This window comes from Anomaloglossus baeobatrachus, chromosome 1 (genome assembly GCF_048569485.1).
Source record: "Anomaloglossus baeobatrachus isolate aAnoBae1 chromosome 1, aAnoBae1.hap1, whole genome shotgun sequence".
In the NCBI taxonomy this organism is placed as follows: Eukaryota; Metazoa; Chordata; class Amphibia; order Anura; family Aromobatidae; genus Anomaloglossus; species Anomaloglossus baeobatrachus.
Genome location: NC_134353.1, coordinates 125,420,493 through 125,442,028, shown reverse-complemented (window position 1 = coordinate 125,442,028; position 21,536 = coordinate 125,420,493). Strand labels below are relative to the sequence as shown.

The window sequence follows — 21,536 nt, the reverse complement described above, 5'->3', positions numbered from 1 at the left end:
ATTCTTAGCGTTCTAATGGAATAAGCGGAGCTAGCTACACATTGCATGCCGGGAAATGTAGTTGTAGTCGGATTTCTGCCGCAGTTTTGCTGGACGTCGCACGGTAGATCACCGGTGCTGTCTCGGATGTATTTTTGGCTGTTAGACTTCTATGGAGTGACTGGTAAGGGGATGACAGCGCAAGGCGTTATGTAAGGAGTGTGTATGGGGCCTGACAGGTGAAGTATGGTAACATGATGTGTAGGGAATGGTGGCCGTAGTGACGTGGTGCTGGTGCGTTTCCTGGATCATAATCTCAGGTCACTGTACATATGGCAGCTGATAATCACACTGCTGATCCGCCACCGAGCACTGGGGGCACTAATGGGGTATCCCCCAAATATGCCATAATCCTGTCTATGGGGGGTTAACTGATCACTGGAGTTCTGACCACGGGGACCCCACCCCCAGAACTGACCCCCACTTCAGTAAGATAGGGGATAGCTGACTAACCGCTGGGGTCCCACCGACCCCCAGAACTGACGCTGTAAACCCCCAATAATCAGGATAGGAGATAGCTGACTAACCACTGGGGTTCCACTGACCACCAGAACTGACACTGTAGACCCACAGCAATCAGTTGGATAGGTGATAGCTGACTAACCGCTGCGGTCCCACTGACCCCCAGAACTGACGCTGTAAACCCCCAATAATCAGGATAGGAGATAGCTGACTAACCGCTGCGGTCCCACTGACCACCAGAACGGACACTCTTGAACCCCAGCGATCAGTAGGATAGGAGATAGCTGACTAACTGCTGGGACCCCACCAATCTCCAGAACTGACACTGTAGACCCCCAGCGATTAATAGGATAGAGGATAGCTAATTAATGCTGGGGCCCCACTGATCCCCGGAACTGACACTGTAGACCCCCCAGCGATTAATAGGATAGCTAAATAATGCTGGCGCCCCACTGATCCCCAGAACTGACACTGTAGACCCCCAGCGATCAGTAGGATAGGGGATAGTTGAATAACTGCTGGGACCCCACTGACCCAAAGAACTGACCCTCCAGGATCAGTAGGATTTTACAGGGTTTGTGGAGTATGCTTGAAATAAGTAATTAGTAAGTCCTACTACAAAAATAAGCCCTAGCTACAGTCTGGGCCGTAGTTAGTGGGAGTCAAACTTTGCTATTTCTCAGGGACCCCAGCAGTTGTATTCCGATGTTCAGATTGTTTAAGGACCTTTGATGACTTTAGTAATGTAACCAAAGGTCTCTTAATTGCAGACGTCTAAGGCTGCTTTCACACATCCGGTTTGTGCTGAGCGGCACAATCCGGCTCAAAAACCTATACAACGGATGCGGCGAAAAAAACGGATCCGTTGCATAAGTTTTTCCATGCGGCCCGTCCGGTTTTTCACGGATGCGACTTGATACTGAGCATGCGCAGTAAAAAAAAAATGCATCCGGCGTCCATAGGCTTGCATTGTGAATCGCGCCGGATCCGGCACGATGCGTTTTTTTCACCGCACCAAAAAACGTGCCAGGCAACGTTCCATCCGGCCGCCGCATGGGCTAAATATGCCGCATCCGGCAAAAAACGGACACAACGCAAGGCCATGCGGCACAATACGGCGCTAATGCAAGTCTATGCGGGAAAAAACCGCAACTGGCGGCAAAAAAACCCTTGCGTTTTTTCTGCAGAGCGCCGTATTGTGCCGCACGGCAAAAACCGTATGTGTGAAAGCAGCCTAAAAGAACTGAATAGGAGGCAGGCTGGTGTGTAGGACTGGCATTAAGGGGATGGAGAGCAAACTGGGAAATTTTACAGGGCCCACACTCTCCTAGGGGCCACAGCGTTTGTAGCTTGTCTGTTTGTGTGTATGAATGGATAGATAATACTTAGATAAATAAATGGTAGATAAGAGATATATAAATATATAGATACACACACGTGTGACACACAGGGTTTGGAGAGTTATGTTGATGTTCCAGAATGCAATATGATTTTATTTGAATAAATGTTGATTTATTCTTGAATAAAAAAAAAAATGTGGATTGTTATTCATGGAAAAATTAGGACATCCCCTGAAAATAACCCTAGCCCATTATAAAGAACAAAATATAATGTAAGCCCCTGTCTTATTTTCGGGGAAACACGGTAATCCAGAATAAGAAACAAACCTCTCTGTAATCTGCCTTAAAGGATTGGAAAAAAGAGACCTTCCCTCCTAGTTTTACCTGTGTCCTATAAACCATGGACTGACCCTCTCTGAGGGCGGGGGGGGGGGTCCTGTCCTAATGTCTATAGATGGCAGTGTACGGCCGGTTTTGGAGATGATGCAAACTACAGCGGTAACTATTGTGTCAGGGGTTCCCTTCTGTGAGAATGTGACTTCATACAGAGGACGATGCCTCAGCTCCAGGCTTATTTCTGCCCCAGACAATTCTCACCCTTACTCTATATCAGCAGTGCAGTTGTGGGAAAGCAGATTTATTTACCACAATCCCAAAGGTACATTACCTGCATATTCATCTGATGTTCATTGCGATGTCTTTCAGGTGCTGAGTGATCAGAACTGCAATGGATGCTCCATGGCGCCAGGGTGGCCGGGGGCGAGCAAGAGGTCGTGGGGTTTCTTTAAATGGTGCTCCGTCCCCTGCACCAGGACCTGCACCAGTGCCTGCCAGAAATCCGGCCCTTCCCAGTGGCCCTTGGTCCAGCGCTGGAAGAGGAAATGTGTCCTATGCATCTGTCAGTCGGCCTGTTCAGTCCGTGGTGGTGAAAAGGGAAGTTAATGGTAAGAATTGGTTTCCAGTCACCTTCATTCTTGTAGACAAGGGCTTCCAATGTGCATCATATTCTAGCCTCCTATTGAAATATAGTAGCTATGCTCTTGTTCATCCATGTACACAAAGCGTGGGCAATACTAAGGGGCAATATTATTTCTCTCATTGTTAATTTTTCATTTAAAAGCTGGTCCCTTCATAGCATATATAGTATAGCAGATCGTGGTGGCCCAGGTCCAAAACTCCCACCGATCACTCAAAAGACCACTCTACTTAAGGGAGCGGAACATCATCTACTCTATGCTGTACCCTGCCCGGCTCCGCATAGTGCATGAAGGATCGCCTCTGTTTTTTACTACACCTGCTGAGGCTGAGGACTGGCTACAGGTACACCCGAAACCTAAGGGGCAGAAGCCATGAGATTACTTTCCTAAGTGACATTTTCTGTGCCCCCTGGCGACCCTCTTCTTCCATGGTTGCTTGAAGCCCCCTTTGGAGACAGATGGGACTTCCCTGTGCCTCGAGTGATGGAGGAATTGGCCAGGAATTGGTTCTTGTGAAATGGGAGCCCTATCTTGTGCACCCTTATACCACCTATACCAGGACACTGTATTCAGTGGTGGTATCCCCATTGATGTTTGAAATGTTTTACAGGACTTATCGGAAAGGTCCTGAAGTTCGATATTGGTTCTATATGTTTACAGCTGCAATTGCATTAACTTTATTTCTTTGCAGGGACAGGCTTATTACTGTTGGAGGGTTAACCACACTTAATTGCAGGGCAGAAAGCGTCTTATACCTGGGATCCTGGTTCTATAAAAAGGTCTATGTGATATGGGGTCAGAGCTAATATTTATGACCTGGAATGTCAGAGGCCTTAAATCGCCCAAAAAACGTATTAAGGTATTCTCCCAAATTAAGCAAGTCAAGGCCCAACTGGTGGTACTGGTAGAGACTCACCTCACACGAGACACAGCCAGACTAGTAAACAAACTGTGGGTACAATGGTCGGCACATGCGTTCCACACCAGCTACTCCAGGGGTGTCTCTCTATTGGTCCATAGACATATCCGTTGGGAAGTGCAGGTGGTGAGGCGTGACCCGGAGGGGCGATTTGTGTTTATATATGCGTCTATAAACTCTAGAGATTATGTGCTGTTATGTATTTACAACCCCCCGCCAGCTCGCATCTCCATTCTTAAACAAGCAATGAGCTTTGCCCTCAATTATCCAGATGCGTATGTGTTATGTATGGGGGATTTTACTCTTGTGATGAATGAGGAGCAGGACAGGTTTCGGATGGATGGAGGGGGACAACATTCGGCCACACACTTGACTGATTTGCAGCAATGCGCGGAGGGAGGTGGGTGGATTGACCTTTGGCGACTCCGGCATCCTAACACCCGAGAATATACATGTCATTCTTCTACTAGACGCACGCTGTCCCGACTAGATTATATTTTTGGGTCGAGCAATATCGCAACCTGGGTGGATGACGTGGTACACGGGGTCAGGGGCATATCAGATCACAGCCCAGTGATTCTTACTATCAAGACTAACCAAGGTGTTGGTAAACCCTTTTGGAGGTTAAACCCCTTTTGGCTGAAACTAATAGATCAAAGTGATAGAACTCTGTCCCAAATAGAGGATTTCCTGGAAGCACACCCTAAACCTTGGAATATTAACTTGGTGTGGGATACTCTCAAGGCTTACCTTAGAGGGTGTTTGTCTTCAACCATAACATATCTTAAAAGAGTGACTAAAACTGAGGATGATATAGTAGAGGGGAGACTAAGGGACTTAGAGGCAATATATATATCGGCCCCAACCGATGGAAATAGAGCGGCCTGGATGCAATCATATAGGTTATATATGCAGCACTCTGAGACCAAGTCCAAACGCAAATTGTTCTTTACCCGACAATCATATTTTGAGCTTGGAAATCAATCCAGTAAATTATTGGCATATATGGTTAGGCAACACAACACTTCAAATACAATATTGGGTATACGGAGGATGGATGGCTCAATAGCTACATCCCCTGAGGATATTTTAGAGTGCTTTTGTGAATACTAGAAAACCCTATACACTTCTAGAAATCCTCATGGAGTTCAAAGTTGCGTGACATATTTGTCGGATTTGGAGTTTCCCACTTTGAGTGAATCACAACGGGAGTCTCTGGAGGCGGACATCACACTGGATGAAGTGATTACTGCCATCTCGGATATGGCTAGGGGGAAATCTCCGGGTCCAGATGGCCTTCCCATAGAATTCTATAGTAAATATTGTGACGTATTGGCCCCGATTCTTTTAGAGGTTTTCTCCCATTTTTCAGTCGGCGACTCACTACCTGCCTCCTTGTACGAAGCACATATAGTTGTGCTGAGGAAGGAGGGTAAAGACCCACTAGACTGCGGTTCATACTGTCCTATATCCCTAGTTAACGTGGATTACAAGATCTTTACCAAAATACTGGCGTCCAGGCTTAATTCAGTCATATTGAGTATAGTTCACCCAGATCAAACCGGATTTATGCCTGGGAAAAATACCTCTATAAATATAAGACGGGTCCAGTCCATAGTGCAATATAGCACACTGGTCCAAGAGAACGAGTGGGCCTTGGCCTCGCTGGACGCGGCCAAGGCATTTGACTCGGTAGAATGGCCATTTTTATTTGCCTGCCTCCAGAGATTCGCTTTTGGGCCTAAATTCAGTAACTGGATTCATATGTTGTATAGGTCCCCGACAGCCAGGATACTAGTCAATGGTGCTATGTCTACACCCTTCGCATTGAATCGGGGCACAAGACAGGGATGCCCTCTGTCTCCAGCATTGTTTGCACTAGTTATCGAAGCTTTGGCAATTAGAATCCGCTCTCATCCACAGATCACTGGAATCACTATAGCCGACCGAACAGATCAAATAGGATTGTATGCGGATGACATGGTTGTCTTCTTAGATCGAGTGCAAGAGACTCTACCGGTGGTTATAGATACTATAGATACATTTGGGGAGTTTTCGGGACTACGCATCAACTGGGATAAGTCGGCTTTGATGCCATTAATGCATGGGTCTGGAATTTCAATGGAGGGTAGGTCACCTTTGCAAGTGGTAACTAGCTTTAAATACTTGGGAATACACATACAGAAAGACCATACACTAGACCTGCAGACGAGTATAACACCACTTCTGGAGCACGTTAAACTTAAATATAACTTGTGGAGCAAGCTACCCCTGTCAGTGGTTGGCAGAATAAATTTAATCAAAATGATATTACTTCCAAAGCTTAGTTATACACTACAACATAGTGCAGTATCAGTACCCAAATCCTTCTTCTCAATGTTGAACTCGCTTACTACTTCTTTCATATGGGGAAAATCCAGACCCAAACTTCGGTTATCCATTTTACAGAGATCCAAAAGACTGGGAGGGATGGCTTTACCGGAGTTCTTCCTCTACTACCTCGCGGGACAGCTTAGGGCACTAGAGACTTGGATGCCTGGATGTCAGCTGCCAAACTCTGAGAGTCACTTGGCACATGCGGCTGGGACTGATTGTTTAGTGGGTTTTCTCGAATCAGAAGGACTGAGAACACCACGGCAATTACCCCTCCTCAGGTTGGCAAGATTAGTCTGGCGACAAGCCAAGAGGGTGGTACACTTCGAAGGGGTGGTGGCGGAACTCCCATTATGGGGGAATAGCCACTTCCATACTCTGAGAGATCACCCTCGGCGCAATTCTGGGCCACTCACAGCATCAGTGCATTAGGTGATCTTTTTGTCCCGGGAACCACAACCTTCAAGTCCTTTGAACAAGTCCAGATTGAATATAATGTTCCAAGATCACAGTTTTTTAGATACCTGCAGATTCGAACAGCGATTCAATCCCACATACAGAAAATTGGAGTGAGGAAATTGATATCATCACTTCCTATGATAGGTATTCTAAAATCACAAGGACCTCGAGGCCTCATCTCAGCTATATATACTTACCTGTTGTCAGTGGGGGTGGAGTCGGACCCCTTGCCAGCCCAGGATAGATGGAAATCTCTAATTCCCTCTCTACAGGGAGAGGAATGGGAAGAGATATTGGAATCTCCGACTGCGGTATCCCCTTCAGTTAATAATAGGTAGATTCAATGCTACATTGTCCACCAGGCATACCTTACTCCAACTCGATTATTTAGTATGGGCCGTTCTCGTACATCGGAGTGCCCGAGGTGTCATCTCTCAGGGGCAAATTTCATACATATGATCTGGAGCTGTCCTAATATATCTTCGTACTGGCTGGGAGTGACATCTCTGCTGACATCGATTGTGTGGATTCCTGTTTTGTGTGACCCTTTGATATGCCTGTTTGGGGTGGTGGAGGAAGAGTCCTGGGATCATTACATGACAATATTCCTCAGAGAGGCATTGTTTCTGGCTAGGAAATTAATAGCTCTGAGGTGGATGGGAGATTCGAATCCAACTGTGCGGTCCTGGGTTAAACTAGTCAATGCAACCATAGTCTATGAGCGGGTGGTATATTATAATAGGGGGTGCCCGGGAAAATTTAACAAAATCTGGGGTTTGTGGAATTCTTCTCCAGACACACTTGCGGAGGTTTGAGGGAGATTATGCGGATAATGGTGGCTCCCGCTAGATGTTGGGATATGAAACACTGTCCAATGGTATATTGAGGTATAATAATGCAATGTGGCTGTTGTTGTTCTTTCTTTCTTCTTTTTTCTATTCCTCTTTCTATCTTGTTTTTAAAATATGGTCATGCTGATGGATAGAGCTGTTCTTATGCTCAATATAAAATTAGATATATATGCAAATGATAAGAAGTATGGATAATAACATTGTTCTATCTTAAGTGCTAAAGATATTATGGACTTTATATGACTGTTTATTGTTATATTTAAATATTACTATCTATATACTGAGCTATCTTTATATGGCAAATGTCAGTTGTACCATGTTTGAAATTGTTAATAAAACGAAGTTAAAAAAAAAAAAAAAAAAAAGACCACTCTACTCATCAGACAGAGATATCGAGGTCCTACATGAGCGCACACACAGAGCAGAGTATGGGCTCCGCTCTGTGCGTGGGCTGACGGGCTCCGCTCTGTGCGCGGGCTGGCGGGCTCCGCTCTGTGCGCGGGCTGGCGGGCTCCGCTCTGTGCGCGGGCTGGCGGGCTCCGCTCTGTGCGCGGGCTGGCGAGCTCCGCTCTGTGCGCGGGCTGGCGGGCTCCGCTCTGTGCGCGGGCTGGCGGGCTCCGCTCTGTGCGCGGGCTGGCGGGCTCCGCTCTGTGCGCGCACTGATGTAGGAGTTCTGTGTTTGTCTGAAGAGCAGTGCAGTGTCAGGCTTTATTTTTTGCACAATTGCACTCCTATTGATGTGCTGCACATTTTTGCTAATTTTTTAAACAAGAAAAATTGAAATATCACATGGTCATAAGCATTCAGACCCTTTGCTCAGACACTCATATTGAAGTCACATGCTGTCCATTTCCTTGTGATCCTCCTTGAGATGGTTCTGCTCTTTCATTGGAGCCCAGCTGTGTTTAATTAAACTGATAGGACTTGATTTGTAAAGGCACACACCTGTCTATATAAGACCTCACAGCTCACAGTGCATGTCAGACCAAATGAGAATCATGAGGTCAAAGGAACTGCCCAAGGAGCTCAGAGACAGAATTGTGGCAAGGTGCAGATCTGACCAGGGTTACAAAAGAATTTCTGCAGTACTCAAGGTTCCTAAGAGCACAGTGGCCTCCATAATCCTTAAATGGAAGAAGTTTGGGACCACCAGAACTCTTCCTAGACCTGGCTGTCCAGCCAAAGTGAGCAATCATGGGAGAAGAGCCTTGGTGAGAGAGGTAAAGAAGAACCCCAGATCACTGTGGCTGAGCTCCAGAGATGCAGTAGGGAGATGGGAGAAAGTTTGACAAAGTCAACTATCACTGCAACCCTCCACCAGTCAGGCCTTTGAGTGGCCCGACGGAAGCCTCTCCTCAGTGCAAGAGATATGAAAGCCCGCATAGTTTTCAAAAAAACACATGAAGGACTCCCAGACTATGAGAAATAAGATTCTCTGGTCTGATGAGATGAAGATAGAATTTTTTGGTGATAAATTTAAGCGGTATGTGTGGAGAAAATCAGGCACTGCTCATCACCTGCCCAATACAATCCCAACAGTGAAACATGGTGGTGGCAGCATCATGATATGGGGGTGTTTTTCAGCTACAGGGACAGGACGACTGGTTGCAATTGAAGGAAAGATGAATGCGGCCAAGTGCAGAGATATCCTGGAAGAAAACCTTTTCCAGAGTGCTCTGGACCTCAGACTTGGCCGAAGGTTCACTTTCCAACAAGACAATGACCCTAAGGGTACCTTCACACTTTAGCGATGCAGCAGCGATCCCACCAGCGATCTGACCTGGTCAGGATCGCTGCTGCGTCGCTACATGGTCGCTGGTGAGCTGTCAAACAGGCAGATCTCACCAGTGACCAGCCAGCAGCGACGTGCAAGCAACGCTGCGCTTGCACGGAGCCGGCGTCTGGAAGCTGCGGACACTGGTAACTAAGGTAAACATCGGGTATGGTTACCCGATGTTTACCTTAGTTACCAGCGCACACCGCTTAGCTTAGCGTGTGCAGGGAGCAGGAGCCGGCACTAGCAGCGTGAGAGCTGCGGAGGCTGGTAAGGAAGGTAAATATCGGGTAACCACCTTGGTTACCCGATGTTTACCTTGGTTACAGCTTACCGCAGGCTGTCAGACGCCGGCTCCTGCTCCCTGCACATTCAGGATTGTTGCTCTCTCGCTGTCACACACAGCGATGTGTGCTTATCAGCGGGAGAGCAACAATAAAAAAACGAACCAGGGCTGTGTGTAACGAGCAGCGATCTCACAGCAGGGGCCAGATCGCTGCTCAGTGTCACACACAGCGAGATCGCTAATGAGGTCACAAAAACCGTGACTCAGCAGCGATCTCGCTGTGTGTGAAGTACCCCTAAGCACACAGCTAAAATAACAAAGCAGTGGCTTCAGAACAACTGTGACCATTCTTGACTGGCCCAGCCAGAGCCCTGACCTGAACCCAATTGAGCATCTCTGGAGAGACCCGAAAATGGCTGTCCACCAACGTTCACCATCCAACCTGATGGAACTGGAGAGGATCTGCAAGGAAGAATGGTAGAGGATCCCCAAATCCAGGGGTGAAAAACTTGTTGCATCATTTCCATGAAGACTCATGGCTGTGCTAGCTCAAAAGGGTGCACAATACTGAGCAAAGGGTCTGAATACTTATGACCATGTGATATTTCTGCTTTTTTTGTTTAATAAATTTGCAAACATTTATTTTTTTTTCTGTCAAGATGGGGTGCAGAGTGTATATTAATAAGAACATTTTTTTTTTTTAATTTACCAAATGGCTGCAATGAAACAAAGAGTGAAAAATGTAAAGGGGTCTGAATACTTTCCATACCACTGTAAATAGGTGATTATCGTATTTTTCGGACTATAAGACGCACCGGACCATAAAACGCACCCTGGTTTTAGAGGAGGAAAATAGAAAATAAAATTTGAAGCAAAAAATGTAGTCATGAGACAGTTATGGGACGAGGATCTGCTGCTGACACTGTTATGGGGGTAATGTCCCAAAATTCTCTATTAAGGTACCCCATCTTGGTAATGATCCTCCTGCTTTGTATACAATCCCCATCCTTGTATATATAACCCCATCCTGCTATATACTGCCATCCTGGTATATGCCTTCATCCTGCAATATACTGCCATCCTGGTATATGCCCTCATCCTGCTATATACCCCCATCCTGCTATATACCCCCATCCTGCTGTATACCCCATCCTGATATATGGCCTGCATCCTGTGGCACACAAAAAAAATAAACGTTTATACTCACCTTTCCTTGCTCCACGCAGCATCGATTGTCTTCCTATCTGTGCCAGCAGCAGCGCCGCTGACCTGTCTGTGTGGAGCCGTCACCGTTCTCTGCAGCATTGCGATGTCCTCCTGTCTGCCGGCCCGCTGATGTGTGTAGAGCGGTGCGCACAGTGATGACGTCATTCCTGTGCTCACCGCTAGTCTCCACACACACCACGGCCGGCAGACAGGAGGACATTGCAATGCTGCAGGGAACGGTGACAGGTGAGTATACCGTACTTAATCACTGCCCCCCGCGCTGATGATGATGCACAGGGAGCAGTGAATACAGCCGCACATGATCACTCCAGACTGTAGTTGCCAGGGGTGATCATGCGGGCAGGCTGTTAATTATGTGCACCCCCTGCCCATCATCCCGCCCACCTGTCAGCGCCGGCTTCAGCGCTGAGAGATTATGGGCAGGACGGGCGTGCATATGAAATGAGCGGGCCCACGTGGTCACAGCCTGCTCGTACCGCCGATGACCCGCTCCACTGCAGCACCCTCATTCCCCACAGCCATGCCCTACATTCAGGCTATAAGACGCACCCCCCACTTTCCCCCAACATTTGGGGGGAAAAAAGTGCGTCTTATAGTCCGAAATATACGGTATGTAGTCACAGCAAAGCTGCAGTTTAATCTCGTCGCTCCTGCACGCTGACCAGACCAGCCATCACTCATCTTGCACTTCACTGGTATCAGGTCTACAGCGATGTGGTTGTCACAATGGTGTGTGCAGCGAGCAGGAGAACAAATCGTCGCTCTGCTCCTCCTCTGCCCTCCCTGCACGTGATGGTTTGTTATCTTCAAAGTACATGAATAGGTGATGGCGCTCCTGGATGGGGCGGGGTACAGGAGCCTGAGATTACACATCAGTTTTTCTGTAACTATATAATCACTTGTTTGTAATGAAAGTGTAATTGCAAATGTTATTAGGTGGCAGATACAGCAATCACAATCCCTCATGGTCGTGAATCCTACAGGCAGGGTCCTTTAAATTAAAACATAAAGGGGTTGTCTGATCTGTTTTCAGGAGCACACTGCCTCATGGTTGCCGGGAGTGGGGCTAACTTGAAGATTTGACAGCTTGGGCAAGTGGCATGGTCACATCGCTGATCCAAACCGAGCGCTCCCCCATGTAGCTAACACAGCTTTACCTCTACAGAAGCTCAAGGAGCTGAGGCTGGTCAGATCCAGCGACCCGACCGACTTCAGAGTGCCGCTTGTAAGGTCTAAGCATAGCCTGCAAGCAGCAACCACTTGCACAGCTAGCTGGCCTCTCTGATACTGCACAATGGCCGGTAACTTTGACATTGAGTTGTAAACTGTAGAATTAAATTGCAAAATGTCTTATTTTAAGAGCTTAATACAAGCCCTTTAAAGGACCTTTTAGCGCTTTGTGTATAACCTTCCATAAATGAAAAGTTTAAGGCATAAGTGATCTACCATGGTTTTCCAAACATAAGATACTGTCTTATACTTTAATTTGCCCCCAAAAAAGTGCTAGGGCTTATTTTTGGAGGAGGTCTTATTCTTGGAGAAACACGGTTGGGGGTAAGTTTACCCCCCCCCCCCCAAAAAAAAAACACAGAGAAAAACAGCCCCCCCCCTTCCCAGGAGACTTATACTTACCAGATCCCGGACGGCTGAGTGACTCCGAAGTCCTCCCTGTGATCTCCGGCACCTGATCACAGGCAGCCGACCTCTCTCCTCCTGCTCCTCAGTGATCTATGTGATCGGTGCAGAGCAGGAGAGGAAGATACCGGGACCTGAACAGGGGGTGCAGGAGGCGAGCAGCTGAAGGGCCTTCTAACTGTGTAACTCCTGGACCTTTCAGGGCATGTGACTGATCACATGACGGGAAATGTCCTATGTGGAAGGTCCTTCAGCTGCTCAGCTCCTGCAGCCTCTGTTCAGGTCCCAATAAGGAACTGCAGTATATGGATTGTGTGAGTGTAAAGGGTGCTTTACACACTGCGACATCGCTAACGATTGCTAGCGATGTTGAGTGCGATAGCACCCGCCCCTGTCGTTCGTGCGACCTTTGATGCTCGCTGCCGTAGCAAACATTATCGCTACGGCAGCGTCACACGCACATACCTTGTCAGCGACATCGCTGTGACCGCCATACAATCCCTCCCTCAAGGGGGAGGTGCGTTCGGCGTCAGAGCGACGCCACTGCGGTATCACTAAGCGGCCGGCCAATAGAAGCTGAGGGGCGGAGATGAGCGGGACATAACATCCCACCCACCTCCTTCCTTCCGCATTGCCGGTGGACGCAGGTAAGGAGATGTTCGTCATTCCTGAGGTGTCACACATAGTGATGTGTGATGCCGCAGGAACGACGAACAACATCGTAACTGTGGCAGCAGCGATATAAAGGAAAGGAGCGACGTGTCAACGATCCCCGTTTTTGAACGATTTTGCGATCGTTGATCATCGCTCCTTGGTGTCACACGCTGCAATGTTGCTACCGGCGCCGGATGTGCGTCACTAACGACGTGACCCCGACGTTATATCGGTAGCGATGTCGCAGCGTGTAAAGTCCCCTTAAGAGACAGACCCCATAAGGTGTTGCAATGTGTGTTTGTGTATAAGTGTAACTACAAAATGTGTTAATGTAATGGGTGTGTGCATATGTGCACAAAACAGAGGTGTGTTTGTGTCTATGTGCATATCATGTTCATGTACTTTTTCTGTAGCAGAGCCTTATGTGTTTTTATGTTGCAGAGCTGTGTATATCTGTATGTGCATGTAGCAGAGCCTTGTGTATTTCTGTGCATATATTTTGCATGTAGCAGAGCTGTGTGTCTATATATGCATGTAGCAGAGCTGTGTGTCTGTGCATGTAGCAGAGATGTGTGTCTATATATGCATGTAGTTTGCATGTAGCAGAGCTGTGTGTCTGTATGTGTATCGAGCAGAGCTGTGTGTCTACATATGCATATAGTTTGTATGTAGCAGAGCGGTGTGTGTTTATATGTGCATTTAGCAGACCTGTGTGCTTATAATACACATTGCAAAGAGACACTAAAATAGATTTATTACCTCCCTATTCTACCCTAGTTCATAAAAATTAATGCTAATGACCCCTATACTTTATACCTCCAGGGAAGTTTAATAAGAAAAATGTTTTTCAGATTTTCTGCTGTCTAAACCTATGGCGCGTCTTATGGTAAGGAGCGGCTTATAGTGTGAAAAATATGGTAAAATAGTCCAGGACGTAGATATTGATTACCTCAATATTACATAGGTCCTCATTATCTGATTGGGGTTGGTCCAGCACCCAACAGTCCGCTGTCTGCAGCGCTGCCTGTGGCGGATATGCACAGTGTGGGGAGTAGAATAGCACAGCGCCATATGTTGTGTAGTGGCCGTTCTTGGGTATTGCAGCTCAGGTCTTATTCACTTCAGTAGGAGCGGAGGTGCAGTACCCAATAACGGCATCAATATCAGTCTCTAATTCTAAGGATTTGTCTTCAATACTATATTATTATAATTTTTGCACACAGCATTATCAGTCACCTATATAAGAATTACCCGCTAATTTCTTTTCTTTCCAGCGGAAACCTCTAAAAAGAAGTTTGAAGATATTCAGAAAGCCAACCAAGCAGCGGTTAAGAAACTTGCAGATAATTACAGCTCTTCTGATGATGAAGATGATGGTGACGGAGATAATGAAGGAAAACAAAAAAGAATATTGGCTTTAACGTTCACCACTTACACCAACCAAACAGGTAACTAGTCTCTCTGGACTACAGAAGGGTCCCGTGGTATAAAGGCGGCCGTACACAGTGAGAGCGGCCAGTCAGCAGCCTCCACACATGCACACTTTGCTCGGTTGAGTGGTCATGTTTTCATTGAAAGACGGGAAAAAGCCACATCTAGTGTCCAATAGTGACAGGGGTTCACTTCTGTAAACAAAATGTTACGGGTGTGTCACGATTGACAGATAACCCTGTGGGGTCCGGCTGCAGAGGGTCGCTGCGTTTGGCTGCACAAATTGCTTTTTGATATTTCATTCCTTCTTTTCTGTTGTCTATTGAGTTCCTCGTATCTTCTCTCTCAGGGTTAACTCTTTATCCTTTAGGACCTTGCGGACATCTTGACAATTCAGCTGCTAATCCTTATCCCCATTGTCTGTGTCCATATATACCTGTATTTCCCCTTGGTTTGTTGCTTTGTTGATAAGTTGTCTGTTTGTATTCCCCTGTTTTCCCTGGGTGTTCTTTAGCACTTAATGGGGTTGACTAGTGCTCATCCTGTTTGGTCACTGCCTAGGGTTCAGTTCAGGGTTAGCCAGGGCTTAGGTATCCTGCTCGGCGCATAGGTGCGGAACCTATGGATGTCGGGGAGCCAGGGACCAGCAGAAGGTTTTATCAGTGGTCACCATCTTTCCCTTCCCTAGAGACAGGGTTTCCCTCTTTCCTCCCCTCCCTTCTCGTTGTTTGCCCGGTATTCCCCCATACCTAGTGTGACACGAAAAATAGATTATGTTACTAAATACAGAATTCCTGATCCTTCTGTTCTCCAGACACCATTTCTCAGGCGCATCGGACTAATTGGATGGTCAGCTGGTCCTGCTAAAATCAGCAGGTTCAACTGGCTGTGATGTAATGTGTATGTGTACCTCAACTTTCACCCATCAATGATAATTTTATCGGTAGTTGTCTTGCTAGCCTGCTAGGGCTGCACTCCTTCCAGCCCTGCCCTATTTATTAGACTTTAGAACTTTTAAGAAAATGTCGTATTTCAAACATATTATATGCAGAGAGCTACCGTGTTTTTCCAAAAATAAGACCTTCCCCAAAAATAAGCCCTAACAGGGATTTTCAGCATTTTCAGAGCAAGGCTTACATATAAGCCCTCCCCCAAAAATAAGCCCTAGTCGCGGTTCAATAATGAAGTGTCCGTGCAGCTAAAAAAGTTACAGATACTAAAGGACACTTCATTATAAACAGCAGAAACCCTGCAATCACACTCACCCGACACTGAGCGGCAGGACCTGCAGTGATCGCACACCCGCAAACATCAGATCTCACACACAATCAGATCACACACAGAAACATCAGATCACACACACAATCAGATCACACACGCAATCAGATCACACACACATACATCAGATCACACACACAATCAAATCATACACAGAAACATCAGGTCACACACACTTCGGATTTCTTCTCGCTGGCAGAATCCTGAGAGGCTTTGCGGTGGAGAGCAAGGACCTGCCACAATGCTAGCTTACAGGACCTGCGGACACACATGACTTCCTCCCATCATTCCCTGCAGCCGGAAGCATTCTTTAACGCTGGATGTGATGAGTGAGTCTGTCTGTCTGTGATCTGCTGTGTGTGAAATTTGAATAATTAAAAAGTCAAAATAAAAATGATAAATTATTTTATTAATTTATTATAATTTGTAATTCTATTTATAATTTTTATTTTTAATTATTCACATCCCACACACTACCTTCAAGCACACACACCGTACTATCACATATATTTTTATCAATTTTTTTATTTTCACACTACACTCACTTTTCTGACAAAAATAACACTCCATGTTTTCTTTTTTTATTTTTTAAGCTTTGTTTTTTTCTTTCACGTCAAAATTGTTAACAATAACTTGTAATTTCACTTGTTTTAAATTCCCTTCCTATGCATGTCTGTGTTCTTCCAAAGCACCGCGGTTATATGTCCCGGCCTAGCCTTCTCATGGCTATACTCCTCCATAGTTGCCCGAGTTCTTATACACGACCATAAAGTTTTTTATTTTTTCCTTTTCTGTTCTTTTCTTTCTTTTTCATCCTTTTTATTTTTTTGTTATTTAATCCTCGGAAAGTTTTTGTTATTCAAAATGTTTGCATCATAAATCATGTACACTGGTTTTTGAAACAAGTTTGCTACAATTGATCTGTATAATTGATCTGCCGTTTTTTAACTGTAAAGGGTCCCGCCTGTATTTGAAATACAGCGGGCGGTCCTATGACCTAACTGTCCATGTGTATATGTGGTGTGTGGTGTGTGGTGTGTGGTGTGTGGTGTGTGGTGTGTGTGTATGTGTATATATGTATATATATATATATATATATATATATATATATATATATATATATATATATATATATATATATATATATATATATATATATATATATATATATATTAAATAAATTAAAATATAAATATATATATATATATATATATTTGTTGATTTTGTCTTTGATGTCCTGATGAAAGGAGACCAGATCTCTGAAGTGTGTTGACCTGTGCAGAGAAATAAAGAGATCAATTAATCAAAATTGACTTCTTGGTGATAGCACGGTATAACCTCTTTCTGCCTACCTATATTTTAAATAAAAAGGCCAGGAAGGCGGGGGTTACCAACTGTGAGACATGTAATGACTGACAGTTCACTCTCATCTCACTGCAGAGCTGTGTGTGATTATGACTGAAGCTGGATTTACATTGCTTTGTTGACGGTGTCTGGAGCCTGCATTATATAGACAGATACACCCAAAAATGATATCTAACATTGCACACAGTGACAGTGACTCCACTTGCATCACACAGTCAGTGGCACCATCAGTACATTTGCCTGAATCCCAATTTTCAGGGCTTCAGATGTAAGCTCTGACATAGACACTGACATGAGGGTAAAATTCAACGTGACCCGGCCTGAGTTATAATCACACACACAGCTCTGCAGTGAGATTAGGTGAGCAGACTGTCAGTCATTACATGTCTCACGTTGGTAAATCCCCTTTAATTTCTGATAATCTCTGGAGGCGGATTCTCAGAGAGATCTCTGTCCAGTACTTAAAGGGGTGGTTCATCCATATTTTTTATTTTCTAGATCAATATTATGTTGAGAAACAATGTTTCTCTCAAATACCTTATGTTGGCAATAGTGCCTGTAAGAGGCGCTGTTGTGCACCGCTGTTCCCCATGCCTGACCCCCCCAGGCTCTGTGACCTCGGGGATCTGGTGATATCACGTTAAGTTCCTGCTGACCTGACATCACCGCGGCTGGCTGTAGTCTCCGCGAGTGATGGGCAATGGGTGATGTTTCACCACTCGTCACAGCCCATCAGCTCCCTCCTCCCTCACAGCAGAGCGCTGCAAGCAGGGGACACTCTGGGTTGGGCTGAGCGGTGAAACACAGCCCAGTGACTCAGGAAGACTGGGGCTGGCCGCGGTGATGTCAGGTCAATAGGAACTTGATGAGACATCACCGTATCCCCGAGGTCACGGAGCCTGGGGGTCAGGCATGGGGAACAGCCATCTGCAATAGCACCTCTCACAGGCACTAGTGCCAACATAAGGTATTTGAGAGAAACATTGTTTCTCAACATAACATCGATATAAAAAATATGGGTGAACCACCCCTTTTAAATCTTAACAGCTAATTTACATATAAGGCTAGGTTCACATTTCCGTGAAACTGTATCAGTCACAATCCGCGGCTATGGTAAACAACGGCATCCGTTTAGTGGATTCCGTTGTGTCCCATAGACTTGTATTAGTGGCGGATTTGGACTGACCGCCGGGCGGAAACAATGCAGACTAACGTTTTTCGGGCCGTCAAAATTAACGCACCTCGCAGGAATCCGTCGCAATCCGTCAAGCTTGTAATGTTTGTCTATGGTGCTGGATTCCGTCTTAATCAGTCTTACGACGGAGTCCAGCACTGGATTCCATCATGCTCTACTGAGCATGCCCAGCATGTTTGGCACACCCACTGGGCTGTCCCGAACACAAACTGATCATGACTGATCCGTCAAAAAACGGACTCACAGCGTATGTAACGGACGCAACAAATCAGTTTTTTCACAGGATTCCTGTGAAAGGAATCCTGTGAAAATCACATCCGTTGCGTCAGTTGACATCTAAAAAACAACGGATCTGTCCCTGAGGGTACTTTCACACTTGCGTTGTTTTCCTTCCGTTACAATCCGCCCTTTTGGAAAACAGCGGAATCCGTTAACGGATTCCGCTGTTTCCCATAGACTTGAATGGATGACGGATTGTACCAAAAGGACCTGCGTTGCTTCCGCTGGGCGACGCTCCGTTGCTTCCGCCCAGCGGGAGGAACAAAGCATGTAACGTTGTTTTGAGCAGCGGAATCCTCTGGATTTCACTGCGCATGCTCTTCTTTTTTTTTTTTTTTTTTTTTTAAATCACAAACTTTATTTTGGCTCGCGGTGGCCAAACGTTCAGCTGAGCACCCGCCCGCCGGCAAGTGACAGCGCTCAGCTGAGCGCCCGCCCGCCGGCATGCCCGGGCGCCGGCAAGTGACAGCGCTCATCTGAGCGCCCGACCGCTGGCATGCCTGGCCGCCGGTATGCCCGGGCGCCGGCAAGTGACAGCGCTCAGCTGATCACCCGGCGGTCGGCTGCAGGGAGCGATCAGCTGATCACCCAGCGGCCGGCTACTGGGAGCGATCAGCTGATCACCCGGCGGCCGGCTACTGGGAGCGATCAGCTGATCACCCGGCGGCCGGCTACTGGGAGCGATCAGCTGATCCTTCACAATAGTCTGCTGCCGGTAAAAAACTGTAAAAAAAAAAATCAAAACGGATTCTGCTGTTTTGCAGCATCCGTTGCATCCGTTGTGCCACTATATGCAACACATCCGTTGCATCCGTCACACAACGCAATGCAACGGATACCGTTCAACGCAAGTGTGAAACTAGCCTGACAGATTTAAAACAACGGAAATGTGAACCTAGCCTTAGAAGTAGATTTCTCTGGAATAAGACATCGGATCACAGAGATTAAGTTAACCTTTCTTCACCTTTCTATGATCTACGTGCCCATATGGACGGCTCGGAGGGATGATTAGGACATTTTTTTTATTTTTTTTTTTAAGAAACTGGACTAGAATTGTTGTGCTTATATGTTGCATTATTTTTGACACATCTCTATTACATGTAATATGTGACTTTCTGGACGGCAAATCTTTTTTTTCTCCTCTTCCTTTAAGATGGTGATACCAGTGACTTGGCTCGCACTAAACAGTATGTGAATGAGGCCTTTCAGTCCGGAGCGGTGACTTGCTTGATATGCATTGCCTCGGTGAAGAGGAATCAAGCTGTAAGTATCGTGCTGCAATGGCTGTGATTGCACATTTGTGTCTGGACATCCTAATTTCAGCACGACGGCAATGATTATTCCGAAATCATCTAGCATCTCTAATCCCATGGTGAATAGTCCAGTTTTTGAAAGCTGGTTGTACCAGCCATTCTTTCCTACAAAAGGCCACCTTCTCCTACATATACAAAGTAAAGAAGGATGAGCCGTGAGCAGCCGGCAATGCCATACACAACACTTCACCCGAGGAATGTACTCTGATATAGAAAAAGGGGATTACGTTATGAAAATAATGTTATACTTAGGCACTCTTCACAGTAACCTTGTGACTTGTGTCTAGAGGGGCATGGTGACTGTGACATGGCTCTGTTAGAGGAAATCTCACCAGGTTTCTGCCACCTAATCTGAGAGGAGCATAACGTAGGGGAAGAGATCTTGATTCCAGCGATGTGTCACTTACTGGGCTTCTTAGTGTGGTTTTGATATAATCACTGTTTAATCAGCAGTAGATTATCATTAGAGGACTACTTTGCGTGCTGCAGGTAGTCCAGCATATTCATGAGCTCTGTATAACTGCTAGATCTACAGCAGTGAAAACATTCATTTTTATAAAAATGATGGCAAACAGCTCAGTAAGTGACACATCGCTGGAATCAGATTCTCTGTCTGTACATTATGCTGCTCTCAGATGGGCAAAAACCTGGTGACGGATTCCCTTTAAATACTGACAGACTCAATTGCAAAACGCCCTCAGGAATCCTAAGGCTATGTTCACACGGGGTTTTTGCAGCAGATTTTAGCTATGGATTTGCCTTGGTTTTATGCAAATCCATGCTAATAAAACACTAATTTTTACAGTCCCAGCAAAGTCTATGAGATTTCTGAAATCTCATGCGCACACACAAAACACCTCTAGGATTTTCCTGACGGTTTTGTGAGCCACCTCCGTTTTTTTGCTGCGTTATGAAAAGAATGAACATGTCAATTCTTTTCAGCGCTTTTGCTATGGTTTTCACCCTAGTGACAGTTGCACTCGTAGATAAGTTGGATCAGCAGGTCTAACCGGGTTAATAAAAAACCACGGTATCTGGCGGGCACTTAAAAATGGTGCTGGGGAAAGGGGGATTGGAGCAGGCGCAGTATATTTACCTAGTCACTGGCGCTTCTGTACGCTCCTGCAGCTCCTCCACTTTCTCGCTCATTACATATTCACTGCTTTTATCTGTGATTGATTGGTTGCAGTCAGATGCGCCCCCAGCCTGAGTGACCGCATCTGACTGCAACCAAACCAATCACAGACCTGGTCTGTGGGTCTGTTGTAGAGAGAATGAATGAGTTGCGCGTTCAGCGGTGATGTCACTCAGGCATTTTACGGTCACAGTTATCGCCAGCTGTGACCGGGAATCACCTTAGTGAAGTAACCGCTGATCACTTGGTCATTCATTCTCTGGAGCTCACAGCGGGCAGGCCTGTTCTATGGTGCTTGCTGTGATCTTCAGATGTAGCAGAGCTGAATCGTCGTGGGACCTCGTGTGGACTACGTAAGACCTGCAGGGGTGATTATGGGGTTAATAAAGTTGTGAAAGAGGGGGCTTTTTGTATTTTATTTCAAATAAAGGATTTTTTCAGTGTTTGTGTGTATTTCAGTTCACTTTTTACAGATTGGTGATGGGGGTGTCTCAGACGCCTGACTATACCAATCTAGGGCTTAGTCGCAGCTTTTGGCAACGAT

General features: G+C 46.0%; 1 protein-coding gene across 1 annotated transcript in view; it reads left to right on the top strand.

Moving 5' to 3' along the window:
* The first annotated feature begins 29 nt into the window (after positions 1 to 29).
* The window catches only part of NFXL1 (nuclear transcription factor, X-box binding like 1), a 187,731-nt gene continuing 166,224 nt past the window's right edge, over positions 30 to 21,536 (top strand). Inside the window, exons 1-4 of the mRNA XM_075347016.1 lie at positions 30 to 163; positions 2,547 to 2,785; positions 14,271 to 14,444; positions 19,698 to 19,807. Coding sequence (XP_075203131.1) covers positions 2,569 to 2,785; positions 14,271 to 14,444; positions 19,698 to 19,807 — 501 coding nt within the window. The 5' untranslated portion in view covers positions 30 to 163; positions 2,547 to 2,568. The remainder of the gene's footprint in view (positions 164 to 2,546; positions 2,786 to 14,270; positions 14,445 to 19,697; positions 19,808 to 21,536) is intronic.